The sequence below is a fragment of the Malaclemys terrapin genome, chromosome 1, assembly GCF_027887155.1.
Source record: "Malaclemys terrapin pileata isolate rMalTer1 chromosome 1, rMalTer1.hap1, whole genome shotgun sequence".
Classification (NCBI taxonomy): domain Eukaryota; kingdom Metazoa; phylum Chordata; order Testudines; family Emydidae; genus Malaclemys; species Malaclemys terrapin.
This window is the reverse complement of record NC_071505.1, coordinates 195,266,996-195,287,273: the sequence shown is the minus strand read 5'-3', so window position 1 is coordinate 195,287,273 and position 20,278 is coordinate 195,266,996. Positions and strand designations below refer to the sequence as shown.

Here is a 20,278-nt window from a genome sequence, read left to right as displayed (position 1 = left end):
TTAAAATTGTATATATGATTTTATTAGTTTATAGCAGCTGTTTAGATGCTTATTGGTTTTATGACTGCAACCATATATAAAAATAATTTCTATGACTTTATTAGCAAAATGTAAGATCAGATCAGGTTTACTGGGATACAACCTTCTATCTGGATTTCAGCTGGCCAGCCATTATATCTGTTCTTGCTATTGTCAGAATGGTTGATCTGGTTTAAAATAAAAAAAAATAAAAAAATAAAAAAATAAAAATCAACCTTCAGTTTATAGTTTATAGATAGTCATCACTAGTCAGGAAAACTTCCTGCCTCCCTGCGTAGCAAGAGGGAAAAGATATGGGGGCAGGGGCTTGGAAATCATCAGGTACACTTCACATTTTGCTGATCTTAACCTCCTCACCCCATTCTCTATTATATAATCGTTCCTCAGAATGTTATAACCCAAGCCCCTTATTGCCCAGAAGACCTCATAGTATTGGACAATGATGTTGAAGTATTTCCTGTAGGTAATTTGTTTCAGTAAGTAACATCCAACAACACTCTGGGAAAGATGTGAAACTAGGGATAATTCCAATAATCTTTGGCAAATAGAATAGTTAGAGAAATCTGTGGAAACTGAGCTGGGCCAAGCATATTGATTTCTTTCCCCTCTTTGCATCACAGAAAGATGACTGTACGAAACATTTAAATGAAAATACCACTGCTATAAGGAGAAGTTCTGATACAGAAATTATTCCTGTTAAATTTTCCTCAAGTCTGAGGAGGCCAAGATTTTCAAAAGTGACTTGTGATTTTGGGCATCTCCCTGCCTGAATGTCCATCTTGAGACTCTTAAAGGGTCCTGATTTTCAGAAAATGCTGAGCACCTGCCCTCCGAAATTCAGACCTCCTTAAAGGTCTCTCAAAAGTTAGGCTTTCAAAAACTGACACACCCTAAATGACTAGTCACTTTTGGAAACTTGTTTCCAGAAAGAAGTCACAAACACAAGGTTGTGAAGGATTTGTGAAAATTTTATAGTTTTAAAAAACAAAACAGAAAACAAAATAAACCCTACCTTTTCTTTTTGAATGCCATCTGGTAGGTTGAAACCTTTGGCAGCTATAAAGGCCCAGCTTGACCTGAACTTCATGTTCCATATTTCTTTACTGCCAAGCTCTGCTATTGCTTTTTTTGCACCATCGTTTAGTCTAGTAGAAGAGTTGAAAAATTTAACATTGGAGACTTTGAAATTCAGAACTTTAAAAATAAGTTATGTAAAAAAGGATATAGTCTGTTGATATTTGATGTGTAATTTCTGATTTCTCATTAATGAATAATTTTTAAAGCCTTCCTGTATCTTCTACTAGTAATGTGCCATAAAATTAATTGTACCAAATTCTACCCCCACTTATACCTGTGCAACTCCACCGATGTTAATAAAAGACAATGAGTTTGCACAAGGGAGCAGAGAGAAGAATTCTATGTTATGAGGGATTCTCTCTCTTTTGTACATTTTATTGTTGGAACAAATTTCATGTAATCTCAGTGTCTGAGAGGTACAGGCTGTGTTATATATGGGCAAGTGTTGAATGGAATAGCATCAAATGACTGAGAGAAGGAGGTAAGTGATTAAACCTGGTCATAGCTCAAGCTGTAACAACTTTTGCTTCTCAGAAGGTTGCAACCCTGAGTTCATAGAATCATAGAATATCAGGGTTGGAAGGGACCTCAGGAGGTCATCTAGTCCAACCCCCTGCTCAAAGCAGGACCAACACCAACTAAATCATCCCTGCCAGGGCTTCATCAAGCCTGACCTTAAAAACCTCTAAGGAAGGAGATTCCACCATCTCCCTAGGTAACCCATTCCAGTGCTTCACCACCCTCCTAGTGAAAAAGTTTTTCCTAATATCCAACCTAAACCTCCCCCACTGCAACTTGAGACCATTACTCCTTGTTCTGTCATCTGCCACCTCTAAGAACAGTCTAGCTCCATCCTCTTTGGAACCCTCTTTCAGGTAGTTGAAAGCAGCTACCAAATTCCCCCCTCATTCTTCTCTTCTGCAGACTAAACAATCCCAGTTTCCTCAGCCGCTCCTCATAAGTCATGTGCCCCAGCCCCCTAATCATTTTTGTTGCCCTCCGCCTGACTCTTTCCAATTTTTCCACATCCTTCTTGTAGTGTGGGGCCCAAAACTGGACACAGTACTCCAGATGAGGCCTCACCAATGCCGAACAGAAGGGAACAATCACGTCCCTCGATCTGCTGGCAATGCTCCTACTTATACAGCCCAAAATGACGTTAGCCTTCTTGGCAACAAGGGCACACTGTTGACTCATATCCAGCTTCTCGTCCACTGTAACCCCTAGGTCCTTTTCTGCAGAACTGCTTCCTAGACATTCAGTCCCTAGTCTGTAGCAGTGCACGGGATTCTTCCGTCCTAAGTGCAGGACTCTGCACTTGTCCTTGTTGAACCTCATCAGATTTCTTTTGGCCCAATCCTTTAATTTGTCTAGGTCCCTCTGTATCCTATTCCTACCCTCCAGCATATCTACCACTCTTCCCAGTTTAGGGTCATCTGCAAACCTGCTGAGGGTGCAATCCACACCATCCTCCAGATCATTAATGTAGATATTGAACAAAACCGGCCCCAGGACCGACTCTTGGGGCACTCCGCTTGATACTGGCTGCCAACTAGACATGGAGCGATTGATCACTACCAGTTTAGCCTGATGATCTAGCCAGCTTTCTATCCACCTTATAGTCCGTTCATCCAGCCCATACTTCTTTAACTTGCTGGCAAGAATACTGCGAGAGACCATATCAAAAGCTTTGCTAAAGTCAAGGAATAACACGTCCACTGCTTTCCCCTCATCCACAGAGCGTTCTTTCATCATAGAAGGCAATTAGGTTAGTCAGGCATGACTTGCTCTTGGTGAATTCATGCTGACTGTTCCTGATCACTTTCCTCTCCTCGAAGAGTTGTAAGCCATTTATTATTCTAGCACTGGACTGGTACACAAATGCTTGCTTACCTGCTGCTTCCATCATCATGGGTCACCATCAAGAGAAGTGACCCTTGAGGTGCATTTTTAATGAAAGTAGTCATGGGTCCCGAGAAGTCTGTTGATACAACAAATGATTATTCATTACCCCCATGCCGATGCACAAAACACCATATACTCATCTTATTGCTACTTTGCAGCTTTGCTTCTCCAAAAAACAGAAGTAAGTTACTTATTTTTCTCTAGCCAGATAATTTCCCCATTCCCATGCAGAGGGCCCAATCCTGAAAGGTACTGACTGCGTTCAACTCCCACAGAAGACTGTGAGGGTACAGAATGATCAGCACCTCTCAGGAGCTCTGGAATAAGTAGGAAGAGACAGATTAGACTCAGACTAAGGTCAGAAGGGACCATCATGATCACCTAGTCTGATCGCCTACAGCACAGCAATCTAGAAATAAAATAAAGTCCTGACGCAATTTAGTTTTTTTCTTTAGTATTAAACTGTGAAGTACTCCAGATAAGCAGAGATAAATCTGTTTTGCCATCTGTTTTATATTAATTACTGATCATTCTTGGAGATCTTTAGCAACTGTCAAATATTTAATTGAAAAAAAAATACTTTTAGTCCAAATTTCTTCTGTATGGAAAAAAGGGTCTACAAGAGACCCTCTGCTACTTTTATTTGGTGATACTTTGGCTCTTACCTCCTTCCCACATGTCAAAAAACTCTGTAGATATAACTTTTCCTGTTTTATCTGCAATAAAGAAATAGTACACTTTAAATACGGGGAAGGAAAGGGATATGTAAGGGGAAAGTAAACAATGGTTATTACTAAAAATAAAAACAATGAGGAGTCCGGTGGCACCTTAAAGACTAACAGATTTAAAATAAATCTGTTAGTCTTTAAGGTGCCACCGGACTCCTCATTGTTTTTGTGGATACAGACTAACACAGCTACCCCTCTGATAACCACAAATAAGTGCATGTAGTATTTTATATTATTACGGTTTCAAGTTTTCATTAGTGCCAGATTTCCTTCCAAGTTCCGACAATTAATCGTGTGTGTGTGTGATCCTTGACAGCATTAATTCCTGCCCACCAATGGTACACAGAAGTGATCAATTACAGCTATCGTGCAACTGAACTACACCAAAACTGTAGCATGACAGAAAAGATTTCTGCCCAGATTCTTTCAAATAACGGAATTGGCTTTACTTTTTTACTTTATGTTTAAAAGAATGAGTGAATTATATTATGAACTTTGGTACTTGCATATACACTTTATACTAGTTCCTAACAACGGCTAAGGTTTTCAATGGCTGTTGATTTTGGAGGCCCGAATTGAGACAATTTCAATAGCCCTAATTTTCAATGGACAGGTGCTCAGCACTTTCTGAAAAATCTGGCCTCTTTCTAGTGGCTCAAGTTAGGCTCCCAGACACACTAGTCATTTTAGCAAATCTTGGTCAATAATCACAATTAATTTCAGTGTTGTTCAAATGGGCCCATTTTTGAATTCATGAAACAGATGTAAAAATGGAGGTAATTCTCAAGATTTCAAAATTCTTTGACAAATTCATGGAACATCTTTTTTTGCTAGTAGGAAAACTGCAAAACCAGTAACCAATTTTCATGTTACGCTTTCAAATGCCAAACTGAGTCAGGCATTTATCAGTTACATAAGACACACACGTCCAGGTAGAGGAGGATGCTTTCCTCTGGAGCACTGTATGCTGCCACTCAGTGGGAAGATTTGGCAATTGCTGCCCTCTTTCCGGCTCATCTTGGCTCTCATCCTTGGCAGAATCATAGGGGAGGGGGAAGTATCTCAAAAGCACAGGACTCTGTAAAAGTTTATTCTCCACAATTCAGGAGGCAGAGTCCAGAAGTGGAGAAATAACATTCCAGACCTGGGCCTCTCCTGAGCAGAGACCAGAGATCACACCAAACTGAGGATGCTGGTTTTTACTGTGCTTGTATGTGGAATATTGCTTTTTTCTCTCTGTGTTGTTAATCTTGGTTTATAATTTTCTCTTCCTTAACAACAAAAACTGTTCATTCAGAACAGAAAGGGGACAGCAATGTGAATTAACATATTAAAGTGATGCTACAAAAAAAAAAAAAAAAAAGTAGTGTTGGAGAGGTTTAATTAATTAGAAAATATGCAGAGAATGTTTTACTGTATTGAAATGTTAGATATGTCCACTTTTCTATCTGAACCAGTGGATAAAAGAAGCAAGATAATTAAGGAGTACATGTGAATATTTGTTTAGCCAGAAACTACCTCTCAGTGGAAGGATGGAAGATATTCTATTCTGCAATATTTTCACAGATTTTAAGGCCCGAAAGGACCACTGTGACTATCTGGTCTGACCTCCTGCATAACACAGGCCACAGAACCCCACTAAATAATTTCAACATCAAATCCATAATGTATGTTTAAGTTGTAGCAGATCCTTCAGAAAGAGATTTAGTTTTGATGTAAAGACTTCAAGAGAATTCACTATATTAGTAAGTAAGTTGCTCCAATGGTTAATTACCTTCACAGTTTAAAATTTGTACTGTATTTCTAGTCTGAATTTGTCTAGTTTCCAATCACTGGATCGTGTTATGCCTTCTTCTGCTAGATTAAACAGCTGTCTCTTCCCCATGAGGTACTTGAAGACCACAATGAAGTCACCTCTTTTCTTGGATAAACTAATTAGGGTCAGCTTCTGTAGTCTCTCATTATTAAAGGTTTGCTGCTCTCAAATCATTCATGTTGCTCTTTTCTGAACCCTTTCCATTTTCTTCAACCTTTTCTTTAAGTGTAGACTCCAGAGCTAGACACAATATTCCAGTAATGGTCTCACTAATGCCACGTACAGAGGTAATAGCACCTCCCTACTCCTACTTGATATTCCTCTACTTATACCTTCAAGGATCATGATCACCCTCTTAACTACAGTCTCACACGAAGAACTCATGTTCAGTTGGTTGTCTACTGTGGTCACTAAATCCTTTATGATTTTTTTTTTTTTAAATATAAACTAAAAATGCAAGATAAGTTTGGTGATAAGAAAATGAAAATTTTGGACCAGCTCCTCAGCTGGTATAAACAGGATATCTCCTTCCTCATTGGAGCCACACCAATGTACACAACTTGGTTCTTTGTTCTGTTTATGCATCCATTTACCTTCCAAGTGAGTAAGCAAACACTTTTTTTTTTTTTTTAAATATTGCAACATTTTTGGGTTAAAGTAAACACCACACTACATCTGAGCTTGTTTTCCAGACTCAGGACTCTTATTCCTCACAGGAGGGACCACTATTAAATATATTGCACCTCATCCTACTTATTAGAGAACTAAGAAATTTCTTTTATGTGACATGCAAAGTAATTCTACTCTCTCCAATTTAAAATCCAGGGCCACTTGGACAAATTTTCATGGTTGTCCATTCTCATCCACTGAAAATTTAACAAGCTTTTTTGTTTGTTTGTTTGTTTTTGTTTCCCCACTATTCTAAGATTTTTTTCTTCAAGTGCTTCTTTTTATTGTTGTTAAAGCTGAGATGAATTTGAATCGGATAAAACTAGAAAGTTACCAGCTGCTGCTGTTTAAGGAAACAGAACTCCTCTAAGGCAGTGAAAGATGTGAATGTGGCAGTCTCTGTACTACTGCCACAGAGAAGGCTGTGGTTTTCAGTCATTCATACATTGCAAGGCCACACTAAAAGTGACTAGGAGTGACAGACAATTATTGTGCTTCGTTACTCTACTTTCATAAGCATCCAATAGAGAGGAAATGGTAGTTTAAAAAATATAGAAGGACGACTGTTAGATTGCATCTCAGACATGCAAAATCATTTTTCTTAGTGTACTATCATTGTCCCCATAACATTCTTTTCTTACTTACAATTCACGATGGCAATGTTGATACCTCTTCCAACATTACCCTTCTGTTCACTTATGAGCCTGAAATTGAAATAAATACACAATCAGTCAGGAATTGTACTTCCAGAAGGGCTGTGATATTTACCTATGCAAAGTCATTCCTGGTATTCTTGTTTTTAGGTTAGTCGTTTAACTGAGGAGTCTGCTGAAAGCAATGGAGTCATGTCTTAAAAATCTATGGCACATTGGACAGTTTCCTCCAGAGAGCCCATAATGAGTCTAGTTCAACACTGTAGCCTGTACAAGTGCAGCACAAGCAGAGTAAAAACAATGCCAGAGAAAATCATTAGTTTTGCGGCATCATTCCATGCAGATTTATAGAACAGGCCAGTGTATCTTCACCACAGCTCTACACCAAGATTTTCAGAAGTGACTATTGATTTTAAGGGCCTCAGTTTTTGAGTCCCTAACTAGATATACTGTAAAGAGGCCTGATTTTCAGAATGCACTGAGCATCCAACCTCTGAAAATTAGGCCCTTTTACAGTGTTTCAAGTTGTGAATCTGAAACCTGAGGCACCCACAATCTTAATCACTTTTGAAAATCTTGGCCCAAAGCAGTGTATATGGACAAAAAAGAGAAAAGCCAAGATGCAAGATTAAAAAAAAAGTTAGAGATAGAACAGAAAGACTACTTTAGTGACACAAGCACAGAGAAAACAAAATGACAAAGTAGACTAACAGGAAAAAATCTAAAGTGTCAAAGAAACAGAAGTATACTTTCAGAATACATACAGCGAGGGAGATTGGAAAGATGCCATGGAACAGAGAAAATTAGGTGGGGTTTAGTGTTGGTAATGGGCTAAAAAAAAGGGTGGGGTTATTCTCTACACAGATGGAACAGAATTATTCAGGGTTTAAAGTTATAAGAGATCCAAGAGTTGACACAATGAAGCCACTCATGTAGTCAGAAGAGAGAGAAATCAAAATGCCAGGGGTGTGTCAGCTGCACAGAAAGAAGGACACCGAGTCAAATTTTTGCCTCAATAAAGTCAGTGAAAATTTTGGCACTGACTTCAATGAAAACAGCTTTTTGACACAATGATGAGAAAGCAATGAGCTATCCAAAGGGAGAAAACACATGGATCAGGGGTAACAAAATTGATGAGGATTTAAAAAAAGTTTAGAATCATTAAATTAAAAATCACAACATCTAAATGAATCCCACCTCTGGATTTCCAAGCGTGCCTCATTTGCTGTGTGACTGTCCTAGAATCACACCTATACTTTACAGAGGAGGTGGTTTCTTGCTTGAGGGACTTCAGGAGCATAGCATGGTAAATAGTATTGAAAGGGGAAAACCCCAAGACTGGTGGTTGTGTGTTACAAAGTTTGCGTTAATCCAAGAAATGTCTCTTAATAATAAATGTTTAGTCTGTTGCTAAACCAAAATGTCCCTATTACTCCAGGCAGTCCTTGCTTCGACTCAAAGTAGACTGGTACTTACAGCTCATCTTCAAAACAAATCTTGGCAAACTTTTCCTTGCCACCACCACTGAGTAATCGATAAGCATAGCTCCCAGGTGAGCACGGAGACCAATGGTCACATTTCTGTCTTTTGGGGGGTGGTGCTGTAGTGAATAAGAAAGCAGAACATGCTTTGTTTGAGCACTATGTAAACATCATTCATATACCAAAATGACCACTTAATTAAACACTGCAGATTTATATGAGCTTGAAATTGGCACCTACTTGCCAAATGAGGGTAGAGAGGAATGAGGAATTTGATTGGGGAGAATGGGTCCCAGCAGTCCTCTGAGATGATCTTTCGACCAGTGTTCTAGAATACTACAAGCTTAGACAACTGCTCAGACAAACAAGTTTGGTTACAATTTGCAGGAGATAATGTTGCTCATTTCTTGCTTACAATGTCACCTGAAAGTGAGAACAGGCACTTTTGTAGCCAGTGTCGCAAGGTATTTATGTGCCAGATGCGCTGAAGATTCATATGTCCCTTCGTGCTCCAACCACCGTTCCAGGGAATATGCGTCCATGCTCATGATGGGTTCTGCTTAATAATGATCCAAAGCAGTGCAGACTAACACATGTTCATTTTCATCATCTGAGTCAGATGCCACCAGTAAAAGGTTGATTTTCTTTTTTGGTGGTTCACATTCTGCAGTTTCTGCATCAAAGTGTTGCTCTTTTAAGACTTCTGAAAGCATGCTCCACACCTTGTTCCTCTCAGATTTTGGAAGGCACTTCGGATTCTTAAATCTTGAGTCAAGTGCCGTACCTGCTTTGCGTTTTGTCAAATCTGCAGTGAAAGTGTTCTTAAAATGAACATCATGTGCTGGGTCATCATCCAAGACTGCTCTAACATGAAATCTATGGCAGAACGCGGGTAAAACAGGGCAGGAGACATAATTCTCCCCCCAAGAAGTTCAGTCACAAATATAATCAACACATTATTTTTAACGAGCATCATCAACATGGAAGCTTGTCCTCTGGAATGGTGGCCAAAGCATGAAGGGGAATACGAACATTTAGCATATCTGGCGCGTAAATACCTTGTAATGCCGGCTACAAAAGTGCCATGTGAACTCCTGTTCTCACTTTCAAGTGACACTGTAAATAAGAAGCAGGCAGCATTATCTCCTATAAATGTAAACAAACTTTTTTATCTTAGTGATTGGCTGAACAAGAAGTAGGACTGAGTAGACTTGTAGGCTCTAAAGTTTTACATTGTTTTGTTTTTGAATGCAGTTATGTAACATTTGTAAGTTCCACTTTCACAATAAAGAGATTGCACTACAATACTTGTCTGAGGTGAACTGAAAATTTTTTTTATCATTTTTCCAGTGAAAATATTTGTAATAAAAATAATATAAAGTGAGCACTGTACACTTTGTATTCTGTGCTGTAACTGAAATAAATATATTTGAAAATGTAGAAAACATCCAAAAAATTTAATAAATTTCTAGTGTTTAAGAGTGCGATTAAAACTGATTAATCGCAACTGATTTTTTTAATCGCAGTTTTTTTGAGTTAATCGTGTGAGTTAACTGTGATTAATTGACAGCCCTCTTAGGAGAGCAACACATAACCAATTATTCGGTAACTAACAACCCATTTGCAGGTTAAATTACAAACACTGTGCTTCACTTATAATATACTGCATTAGTTCCTATTAGTAGGAAAAAAAGTCATGTACCACATACCCTTAAGTACTGGTTTCTCTCCAATACTCTGAAGATTTTCGATAGCTGATGATAGCGAATCTTCAGGTACGATATCTGCAAACAGGTATCCCAAATACCAAGCACACACTGATGCTAACATAAGTCCTGATAACTTCACAAGGTCTGATAAGAAACAACAAATCCATTATTTAATGCGAAAAAAGGCAGCATGTGATAAGAAGTCTACACAGGGCTACTAAAAATATAGTATCTTCTATGGCGCTGCTACACAAATACAGTACTTTGAGAGCATGAAATTCAGTCCTAATGCACAGGCATTCCACACCACTGGAGATCTTCGGTGGGGCTGCAGACAGAGTGAGCGCAGCACTCAACAATGACAACCCCTTCCACCGCTAAAAAAGAAAAAAAAAAAGTCTTAAAACACAACTAACATCAAAAAAACCCATTCTATCCCCAAGCAGAGGTTTGACCCTGGAAAAGGAGACATGCCAGAGATTCCATGAAATCATCTAGAGACTTAGCTATTGTTATCCATTTTAGATTGGTGGCACCCAGATGCTACGGTGATAGGTGGCAGTTTAAAACCCTACCCTACAGATAGCTCACAGCGGGCTCTTCGTATCCTCTTTGAAATACAGGAGGAGACTAAGCTAGGCCTGAATAGGCAGATATGTAAATGGAGTTGGGGTTCATAGTGAGGGTGGAGTTGTGAAATCTAGATTTGCACACCTCTGGAGGCCCAGAAGCCTGCAGAGATGTGGAGTGACAGCAACCACTAGTCGAGCCGCTCTCAATTATATTATAATTTCCATCACTATTGTAGAAGCTATAGTAGTGTCTATATAGGCAAGGAGACAGGTGTGTATTTGCTATGTTTTTGGGAGTGAAGCTGATAAATATAGTCACATTGTACCAGACACTTGGTTACCCCTTCTCCAGAAATAAAAATGTATACCTGGACCTGGAGAAAAGTGTCATACCCCCTTCCCCCATGTTAATAAAATATCACATTTCTATTGCATCTTTCACCCCAAAATGACCCAAGCGCTTCACATTGTGAGTATGTACACTGTGTTCATTAAGGAACTACTTTGACCATCACTGAAATGCAGCCTTTTTGGGGGGCTGGAAGATGGGGAAGGGCCAGGGAAAACATGGGAGCTTTTTTACAATATTCAGCAGTTCAGACAAGAAAATCAGGCCTGAACATCAAATTTGGAGAGTCTCTTGTTTATTTTTAAGTTTCCTTTCTCAGGAATAAATATGGGATATATGGATAGTTCCCAAATCAAATTCCTGAGCAAAAAGTTCACAAATTCCCCGTGCTTTAGCACAATCCCAGCAAGCTAGGTCCCGTCTATACTGGAGTGGTAGGTGGGCTAAGTTTAAAATGATGCAAGTTAAAACAGCGTTTAAATAAATCACGTTAAAACATTAGCACTAGGGCTGTACAGGAACCAACATTTCTGTTTCACGTCAAATTCTGAAATGCTGAATTTTTTTCATGCTAATTTGCTACGTGGTGTGACAAAGCTCCGACCTTGTCTCCGTGGGTCCCGCGCTTTCAGGCGGATTACGCTAGCCTCAGAGGCTCACTGTGTCCCTCTACGTAGCCCTTCTCTCTCTAGGGGCAAGGGTCACTGCCTACTGAGCCATTTTCATCATAAACCAGCAAGGGAGGTGAGGAGACGCTACCCTCCCTCACATAGTCTCTGTTGTCTCACAGTATTAATCGAGGAAAGGGGGGGAGGGAGCCCAGGCCCGCACTCTACTCTGGGCTCCAGCCCAGGGACTCTAATAGTAGCAGCTATTTGTAGCTGACTTTTTGAAACAGGAGGAGTACAATTCCCTGGGCCACTTCCCACAGTAGCCCCCACTTCTTCAACAGGGATAGCTCAGTGGTTTGAGCATTGGCCTGCCAAACCCAGGGTTGTGAGTTCAATCCCTGAAGGGGCCATTTAGGGATCTGGGGCAAAAATCTGTCTGGGGATTGGTCCTACTTTGAGCAGGGGGTTGGACTAGATGACCTCCTGAGGTCCCTTCCAACCCTGATATTCTATGATACTTCACCCTTACCTCAGGGCATCCTTCCTTGTGCCTGAAGGGTTTTTCCCACCCAGTTTCTCAGGCAGCACGGCTTCCTCCTACAGCTCCTGACACACGCCACTAACTGGGAGGCTTTTAACTAGTTCCAGCCAGCCCTTAATTGGCTCCATTTGTCCCAATCAACCTGTCTCCACTGCTTTCTAGAAGGCTCTTAATTGGCCCCAGGTGTCTTGATTAACCTAGAGCAACTGCCATTTGCCATGGTAACAGGGATTTGTTTAGCCTGTGGCTAACATACCTGTTTCACTCTACTTTCCTATAGTCATCTGACCTTGCCCCGTCACAGTGGAAATTTCTAAATTTCCCGCAAAATGGAATTTGTAAAAAAAAAAAAAAAAAAAAAAAAAAAAAAAAATATTTCAGGCCAGGTGAAACATTACACTTCAATAAAATCAAAATATTTTGTATCCATTTTGACTTTTTATATTATAATTTAGAATGTAAAATAAAAATTTGGAGAAAAAGTCATTTCAAAATGGAAAATTGAAATGTCCCAGTTCACAGAAGTCAAAACAGAACATTTTGACCATAACAGAATGCTTCATTTTGATTTTTTTTAAAAATGAAATTTCATCAACACTGACACATTGCTGAGAGTTTAGATTGCAACAAAATGACATTTCTGATGGAAAAAGATTTTGACCAGCTCTAATTAGTATCCAATTTATACAGGTTTTTTAACAACTAAGTTAAGCTGCTCATGGTCTATGCTAGAGATGGAGGTAATTAGATATTGAAAAAGAGCTAGTTGAAAACAGGATGTAATTTTTGCAAAATATGTCAAAAATTACATTTCCAATAAAAAATTGTATTGAAAAATTGAGTCAAGTCTTAGTACATTTTGGCTAGCTGTATTTAGCATTCACTGATTGCTAAACCCTAGTTTATGATTTATCTGATTCAACATGTCTGAAGTTGAAGGGAGTGACAGAAAAACAAACAATTGAATGGAGTTAAGTAATGACAACAGAGGATTCTTCTGAAGTAAAATGTGAACAATGTCAAGAGTTGCTAAGCAGCAAGCTAGACAGGATTCATGGTCATCCTCAAAAAAGTGCAGAAACTCAGTTTCTTTCACCTTTTGCAGATCAAATGTGACACTGAATAGAATTGTCAAAGTGAAAGAGCAGAACTTTGATGAGTTTGGTGATCATGTGAGAGATTGTCATGATCATATAAATATCCATGCTGGTCTGTTAAGAACCTTGTTCCAGGCTTATTTAGCTTTTTAACATTAGCTTAATTCAAGAGAAGTCTTTTGTTCATTTTCAGCATCCAAAGAAAGGCAAAGGTCAATCAGTGTTTATGCCATTTAAAACAAATCTGAAAAGCAAAATTTTCCACTTGGTTAAAAAAACAAAACAAAAACCTTGCAACCTTCCTTTACACATTACCGTAAATGAAGTACAAAATAAGCATTTTAAAGAAATAATTGATGCACTTAGCCTTGGGTATACTCCTCCAGACAATATTCAACCGACAGACCCACTCTTCGTGATTGTCTCCACTGAAAAATTAACTCAAGTTTTCTATGCTTGAGTATTCCTCTTGAGCTAGCCTAGCCCTAGCGGGAGCAGCCACACACCAAAGTAACACGTAACACTTGAGCTGATTTGTCCACACAGGCACAGCACTCACTCGTGTGGCATTACACTTTTGTCTTCACTAACACAAAGGTGTGCGGGATGGTGGGTTTTTTTTGTTTGTTTACAGCTAGATAACAAACAACAGTTATACCACTGTAAAATCCTAAATACAGACAAAGCACTTATATTGTTTATCGCAAGATACCTTGGATGAGGCCAGTACTATATTCCTGTCTGTAGCTGACGTCACCTAGTTTACTTTTCAATAAAAGTAGTGCCTTATCTCCACTAGGATTTTACAGCAGTATAGCTAACATATTTGTTAGTTATCCTGTGGTAAAAAAAACCACCATTTTTGTCAGTAACGACATAGCCTAAGACTTCTGGGGGCGTATCACAGGGTTTTTAATGTTGCAGTTAGCGGACTTGGTCCATGAATTCTTTCCCAGTGAATTGTGGGAGGACTTTTCTATATTTCCTGGGCACCTGGGAGGAATTGTGGAAAAGTGCTGGAGGACTAGCAGCATTTGAAGGGAGATAAGACCACTCTCTAGAGTGGACAAAAGTTAGCAGCTGATGAGTTGTGCTAACTCAAGCGTTAGCCTATACCCCCCAACGGGACAGCCAGCAAGGGTTAAAAGCACCACCACATTCAAGTTCAGAGTTTGTGTGGATGTGGGACTCAAGTTAGACACAACACTCAAGTTCTATGTTGAGTTAACTTTGCAGTGAAGACAAGTCCAAAGTGTGTCCACATTCACTCAAGTTAGCCTAGCTCAAGAGACGCAACTTTAAATAACTCAAGTTAAGGCTATGTCTTCACAACACTTAAGTACTCCAATGGAAATAGAGGAAATAGTAAAGGAAGAACTAAAAGGATCAGCGTTGACATTAAGGAAAGATGATGACACATGAAAAATGACCCTACAAGAGCTATAAGCAGCCATCCTTAGAAAACTGCACTCCTAATTAATGCTACTGAGTTTACTTCTAAATAGAAAAAAGGAGAATATTGTGTCCAAGTTGCTGAAGAGACCAGCCAAGAATACGAAGAGAAATATCCCAAGGAAGTCTTTGCCATTGGCTCTGGCAATAAAAGTAAAATGAAAAAGATGAGTGAACGTCTCAGTTGGATTCATCCTTAGCTTCTAATATATGAGTGTTCACCACAGTATTTGAACCTCATTGAGGAAGAAGGAAAACCTAATCAGTTCTAAAATGCATTCAGATGTTCTTCTGTAACCACCATCAGATTCATTTTTGTTGAAAAAAGGGAACTTAATGTTCCCAGTTTCTCCCAGACATTTGGTAGAATTCTCAAAAAGTTTCTCTCGCCACAGCCACATCCAGCGACCATAAATAATGTTGAAATTTGCATATATATATGATAAGGCCTTTGAATTAAAAAAAAGCACATTTTCCACATGGCACTAGAATTACAAAAGCAAACTTAGAGGCTTCAGAGGTTATGTCTACACAGCTGCAGAAGTGAGCCTCCCAGTCCAGGTCGACAGACTTGGGCTAGTGATCTAAAAGAGCTTTGTAGACAGTGCTTTAAAGTTGTGCCTCAGAAAGGAGCCCTCCATAGGCTTCAAAGCCAAAGTCGCAACTTCAAAGCACTGTCTATACAGCTATTCGTAGAGTGCTAATATGAGCCTTGCAAGCCCGAAGCTGTTGGGCTGGGGGAGTCTACAGAGCCCATGGAAGTCAGATCTACCCTGACAGACACAATATACACCTCTACCCTGATATAACGCAACCCGATATAACATGAATTTGGATATAACGCAGTAAAGCAGTGCTCCGGGGGTGGTAGTGGGGGGTTGCGCACTCTGGCAGATCAAAGCAAGTTCGATATAACACGGTTACACCTATAACGCGGTAAGATTTTTTGGCTCCAGAGGACAGCGCTATATCGGGGTAGAGGTGTATTATAAATCACTGCAGTCTCAGTGAAAACTTGGCCTGATCTAATTAACTAGGAAATGGAACACACGGACCAAATTGAAAATGATTCCGAGAACCTGTTACTGAGCCAAAATAAAAAGGTCAGAGGTCAAGCCAGAAAAAAGAAGGTGAAAGTTTCTGATGGAATGTAAAAGTTAAAGATCCAGGTTTCTACCACAAGTCTATATTTGTGAAGGAGGTTGAGTCACAGCTTTTTGCATCAAAATGGTTGAAATTTTTAGAACTAAAAATCACAGAAAAAATAATTGATTTTAGAACTTTAAAAAAAATAGCAAGGGCTCTGCAGGCCTGTCCACCCAGTTGAGCATCAGTCAAGTGTTTCTTATTGTTCAGTTGGGGGTTATTATTATTATTAGTTTTTAATTATTGGTTTGGTCAAATTCTGTAATGAACTTGGTGCTGAAAGAGCAAATAAATTAGTCAAAAGTGTACTGGTGCCTAAAAAAAAAAAAAGATACAAAAGAGCAGAAGGCCTAATTAGACGAAGGACTCAGTTATCGCATTCTTGTGGTTTACTTACATAACTGCAAGCTTGTTAATTTTTCCAATGTGTGCTCATCTCTCTCTCCTTCCCCCCGCCTTCCTCCTCATTTAAAACTAGTCGCTGCTCACTACACTCCCACCACCATGCCAAGTGGCACCATGGTGTACATCTTTATGCCTATCACTCCACACTGAACAACAAGGAGAACAATAGCGCCACATACATCAGTACTTGTGAAAGCCACCTGGCAGTGTATATGTAGCTACACTGTTGCAGGTTTCAGATACATGGACATGCATATTCCCCTGCCCTACCTCTATTTTCACTTGGGATTTTAAAGTCACAATGTGGGTAAAAGATTTTTTAACTTTGTATTTGTTTGTTTGCACTTTGACTTTGTTCTCTGCTTCTTTGCACATAATGAAGTTCTTTATTAGTTTACACCAGGAATTACAGCGAATAGCAGGAAGCAAAGCCCCACCCATAGTAAGAACACCCAAGAGATTTTATTTAACAACAACATTAGACTACACCACTATGGCTGAGTGTTAAACCGGCCTTTTAAGATCTCCCTCAGCTGCAAAGCTCCACAGTTAGCGGTTCCAATAGCCCTTGCCTCTTGCTGTTCAAATGCAGCAGACAGTCTGTCCATCTCGCCCCTTCATCCTGATGGCAGCTTTTACCCCTTTGCCTCACAGATATGCATTACACAACATGTAGTTATAACTAGGAGGATATTTTTCCTCTCTGAGATCCAACCTACTGAATAAGCTGTGCTAGTGTCCATTCAATCGGTACCAAAAGCATATTCTACAGTCATTCTGCACCTGTTGAGATGGTAGTTGAATCTTTCCTTGATGCTGCCAAGATGACCAGTGTACAGCTTCACGAGCCAGAGGAGCAAGGGATAGGCTGTATCCCCCCCAGGATCAATATTGGCATTTCAATATCTGCTGTGGTAATCTGTCTGTTGGGGAAAATGTCCCTTCTTGCAGGTTTTTTTTTTTTTTAAATCACATGTTCTTAAACATGCAAACATCATGCACCTTCCCTAAGCAGTCTACCTTGATATCAGTGATTCACTAGCTGTTATCTAACCATGAAAAAATATCCCTCTCTGGCGATATACTTGGTGGCAAAGAGATATGTGTGCTATCACCCCACCTGAGTTCAGTGGGGTTCCAGAACATGACCCCTTGCTCCTCAAAATCCCCTCGCAAATCACCGGTATCCCACAGAACACCGTGCAAATGATTCACAAGGCAGAGAGCCAGGCGGTGCAGGGCACCCTGGGGTAGTTACCTATCTGTGGGGCACTACATTTTACATCAATGCAAGCATTTGTGGTTACATGCACTTGCACTGACACATCCGTGCCTGGGCCGATTAAACTTGGAGGTGTAGAGGTGGCCAGACGGGGCAAAGAGCGGGTCCCAGCCGGTGCCAGTGTGGCTGGGGAGAGGGGAGACGCCCAGGAGAAGTGCAAAAAGAAGCAGGAATGGGAGAGGCGACGAGAAGCCCCAACACGTCTAATGTCCCAAGCGCCTCCCGGAAGCGATCGGGGGACAAACATGAAGAAGCAGCAACAGGTTTCTTCTCCGGGTCCAGAGCTGAGCACACCCGCCGGCCCGAGGGAACCAGGAAGCTGAGCCCTGAGCTCTGGAGGCCAGCCCGACACCCCTGCAAGGGGGCCGCGGGGAGAGGGGATCTGCCCGCCCCCCGGAGAAACAAGCAGCGCCCGCCATCCCTTCCCCGCGCCCGCAGCCTCCAGCCCGGCCCCAGGGCAGGGGGCAGCCCGCTAGTCCACACTCCCGCCTGTGCGCGGCGCCTACTCACTGCTCCAGCCCAGTCGCATCTTCCCGGGCAGCGGGGCTTCTCCGCGGCGCTCCCGCCGGCCACCTGCACCGCCAAGAGCCCGGCCGCGCCCCGGGGACAGGCGGGCGAGCGCAAACTAGCCGCACCTGGGCGCCCGGGCGGGCACGCCCCGGGGACGGGCTGAGTCACATGCGGTAATAGCCGGGCACCCCTGCGACGCTGGGAGCGGAGCTCTCTGCCCGGCCAGGGACCGATTTGCAGCCAGGAGACGGCGCTGTCCCGGGGAGAGCGGCCGCTGGGCAATCGCGGTGCCAAAGGCCGCTCGGCCGCCGGCGCACCCTGCGGGGCTGGGCTGTAGGGCGAAGAAGTGATAGGAGCGCTCCCCGCCCCCCCGGGGCGTGTACATCCGCCAGCAGCGCTGCCCGCACTCGTCTCCACTGCCGGCGCTTTCGGTTTCAGTCTCAGGAACGCTGCTGTACTTACAATGTACACGACCTTTCCTACAGGAAATGCTCTCTGGTGTGCCCTAGTGGGCTCAACAGGAGATCAAAAGCTTCTCTCGCTCACCCACACAAGTTGGTCACCCACCTTGTCTCTTGAGCAGATGGTGTAGTTTCTTTTGGTACTCCTCAGTGGGATCGGAGTATAGTGGCCTGTAGAATGTGGTGTTGGAGAGTTGTCTGGTGGCAGCCCCCTGTTCATAATCCAACCTGGTCATGACTACAGCACCGCTGTTGTCAGCCCTTTTGATTATAATGTCAGAGTTGTTCCTGAGGCTGTGGATGGCGTTGCATTCTGTACAGCTGAGGTTATCGGGAAAGTGATGCTGTTTGTTCACCATTTCAGCCTGTACACGTCTGCGGAAGCACTCTATGTAGAAGTACAGTCTGTCATTTCGACCATCTGGAGGATGGATAGCTCTCCAACACTACATTCTACGTGCCACTATTCTCCGATCCTACTGAGTACCACCAAAAGAAACTACACCATCTGCTCAAGAAACTCCCTGCTACAGCATGGGAACAAATCTGCACAGACACACCCCTAGAGCCCTGGCAGGTGTATTCTATCTGCTACCCAAGATTCAAAAACCTGGAAATCCTGGACACCCCATCATCTCAGGCATTGGCACTCTTACAGCAGGATTATCTGGCTATTTGGACTCTCTCCTCAAACCCTACGCTACCAGCACTCCTAGTTATCTGCGAGACAACACTGACTTCCTGAGGAAACTAAAATGCACTGGTGATCTTCTTGAAAACAACCCCCTGGCCACCATGGATGTCGAAGCTCTTTACACCAATATTCCACATGAGGATGGACTACAAGCTGTCAGGAACAGTATCCCTGATGAAGCCATGGCACACCTGGTGGCTGAGCTTTGTGACTTAGTCCTCACCCACAACCATTTCAGATTTGGGAACAACTTATACCTTCTAGTCAGTGGCACTGCTATGGGTACCTGCATGGCCCCACAGTATGCCAACATTTTTATGGCTGACTTAAGAACAGCACTTCCTCAGCTCTCGTCCCCTAGCGCCCCTCCTCTATTTCTGCTACATTGATGACATCTTCATCATATGGACCCATGGGAAGGAGGCTCTTGAAGAATTTCACCTGGATTTCAACAATTTCCACCCTACCATCAACCTCAGCCTGGACCAGTCCACACAAGAGATCCACTTCCTGGACACTATAGTGCAAATAAATGATGGTCACATAAACACCACCCTATATGGGATATCTACTGATGGCTATACTTATCTACATGCCTCCAGCTTCTATCCAGGATACATCACATGATCCATTGTATACAGCCAAGCCCTAAGATACAACCTACAAGATCTCTATCAAGTATTCTTAAAACTATAATACCCACCTGGGGAAACGAGGAAACAAATTGATAGAGCGAGATGGGTACCCAGAAGTCACCTACTAAAGGACAGGCCCAACAAGGAAAACAACAGAACAGCACTGGCTATCACGTACAGCCCCCAGCTAAAACCTCTCCAGCGCATCATCGACGATCTACAACCTATCCTGGAAAACGATCCCCCACTCTCACAGGCCTTGGAAGGCAGACCAATCATCACTTACAGACAGCCCCCCAACCTGAAGCAAATACTCACCAGCAACTACACACCACACCACAGAAACACTAATCCAGGAGCCAATCCCTGTAACAAACCCCATTGCCTTCTCTATCCCCATATCTACTCTAGAAACACCATCATAGGACCCAGCCACACCATCAGGG

At 41.7% G+C, this 20,278-nt stretch overlaps 1 protein-coding gene across 2 annotated transcripts; it reads right to left on the bottom strand.

The window, feature by feature from the left end:
* On the bottom strand, window positions 1–18,366 carry FAM3B (FAM3 metabolism regulating signaling molecule B). Of its 2 annotated transcripts, none has more exons than XM_054049455.1 (8): window positions 18,043–18,366; window positions 10,078–10,221; window positions 8,364–8,487; window positions 6,880–6,938; window positions 3,687–3,737; window positions 3,010–3,097; window positions 1,052–1,184; window positions 1–206 (listed from the first exon to the last, which is right to left on the bottom strand). In XM_054049455.1, the coding sequence occupies exons 1-8, from the start codon at window positions 18,059–18,061 to the stop codon at window positions 117–119; spliced, it is 708 nt and encodes a 235-aa protein (XP_053905430.1). In that variant the 5' UTR covers window positions 18,062–18,366; the 3' UTR covers window positions 1–116. The 2 variants fall into 2 exon arrangements, with proteins under 2 accessions (XP_053905430.1, XP_053905433.1); XM_054049458.1 differs by lacking the exon at window positions 18,043–18,366 and adding an exon at window positions 17,034–17,052.
* Window positions 18,367–20,278: the final 1,912 nt, after the last annotated feature.

Coding starts and splice junctions, on each gene's coding strand:
- FAM3B (XM_054049455.1), bottom strand. Junction 6,939..8,363: donor ATTTGTTTTGAAGATGAGCT/GTAAGTACCAGT, acceptor TTTCAATTTCAG/GCTCATAAGTGAACAGAAGG. Junction 207..1,051: donor ATGGCATTCAAAAAGAAAAG/GTAGGGTTTATT, acceptor ATTTTAAACCAG/ATCAACCATTCTGACAATAG.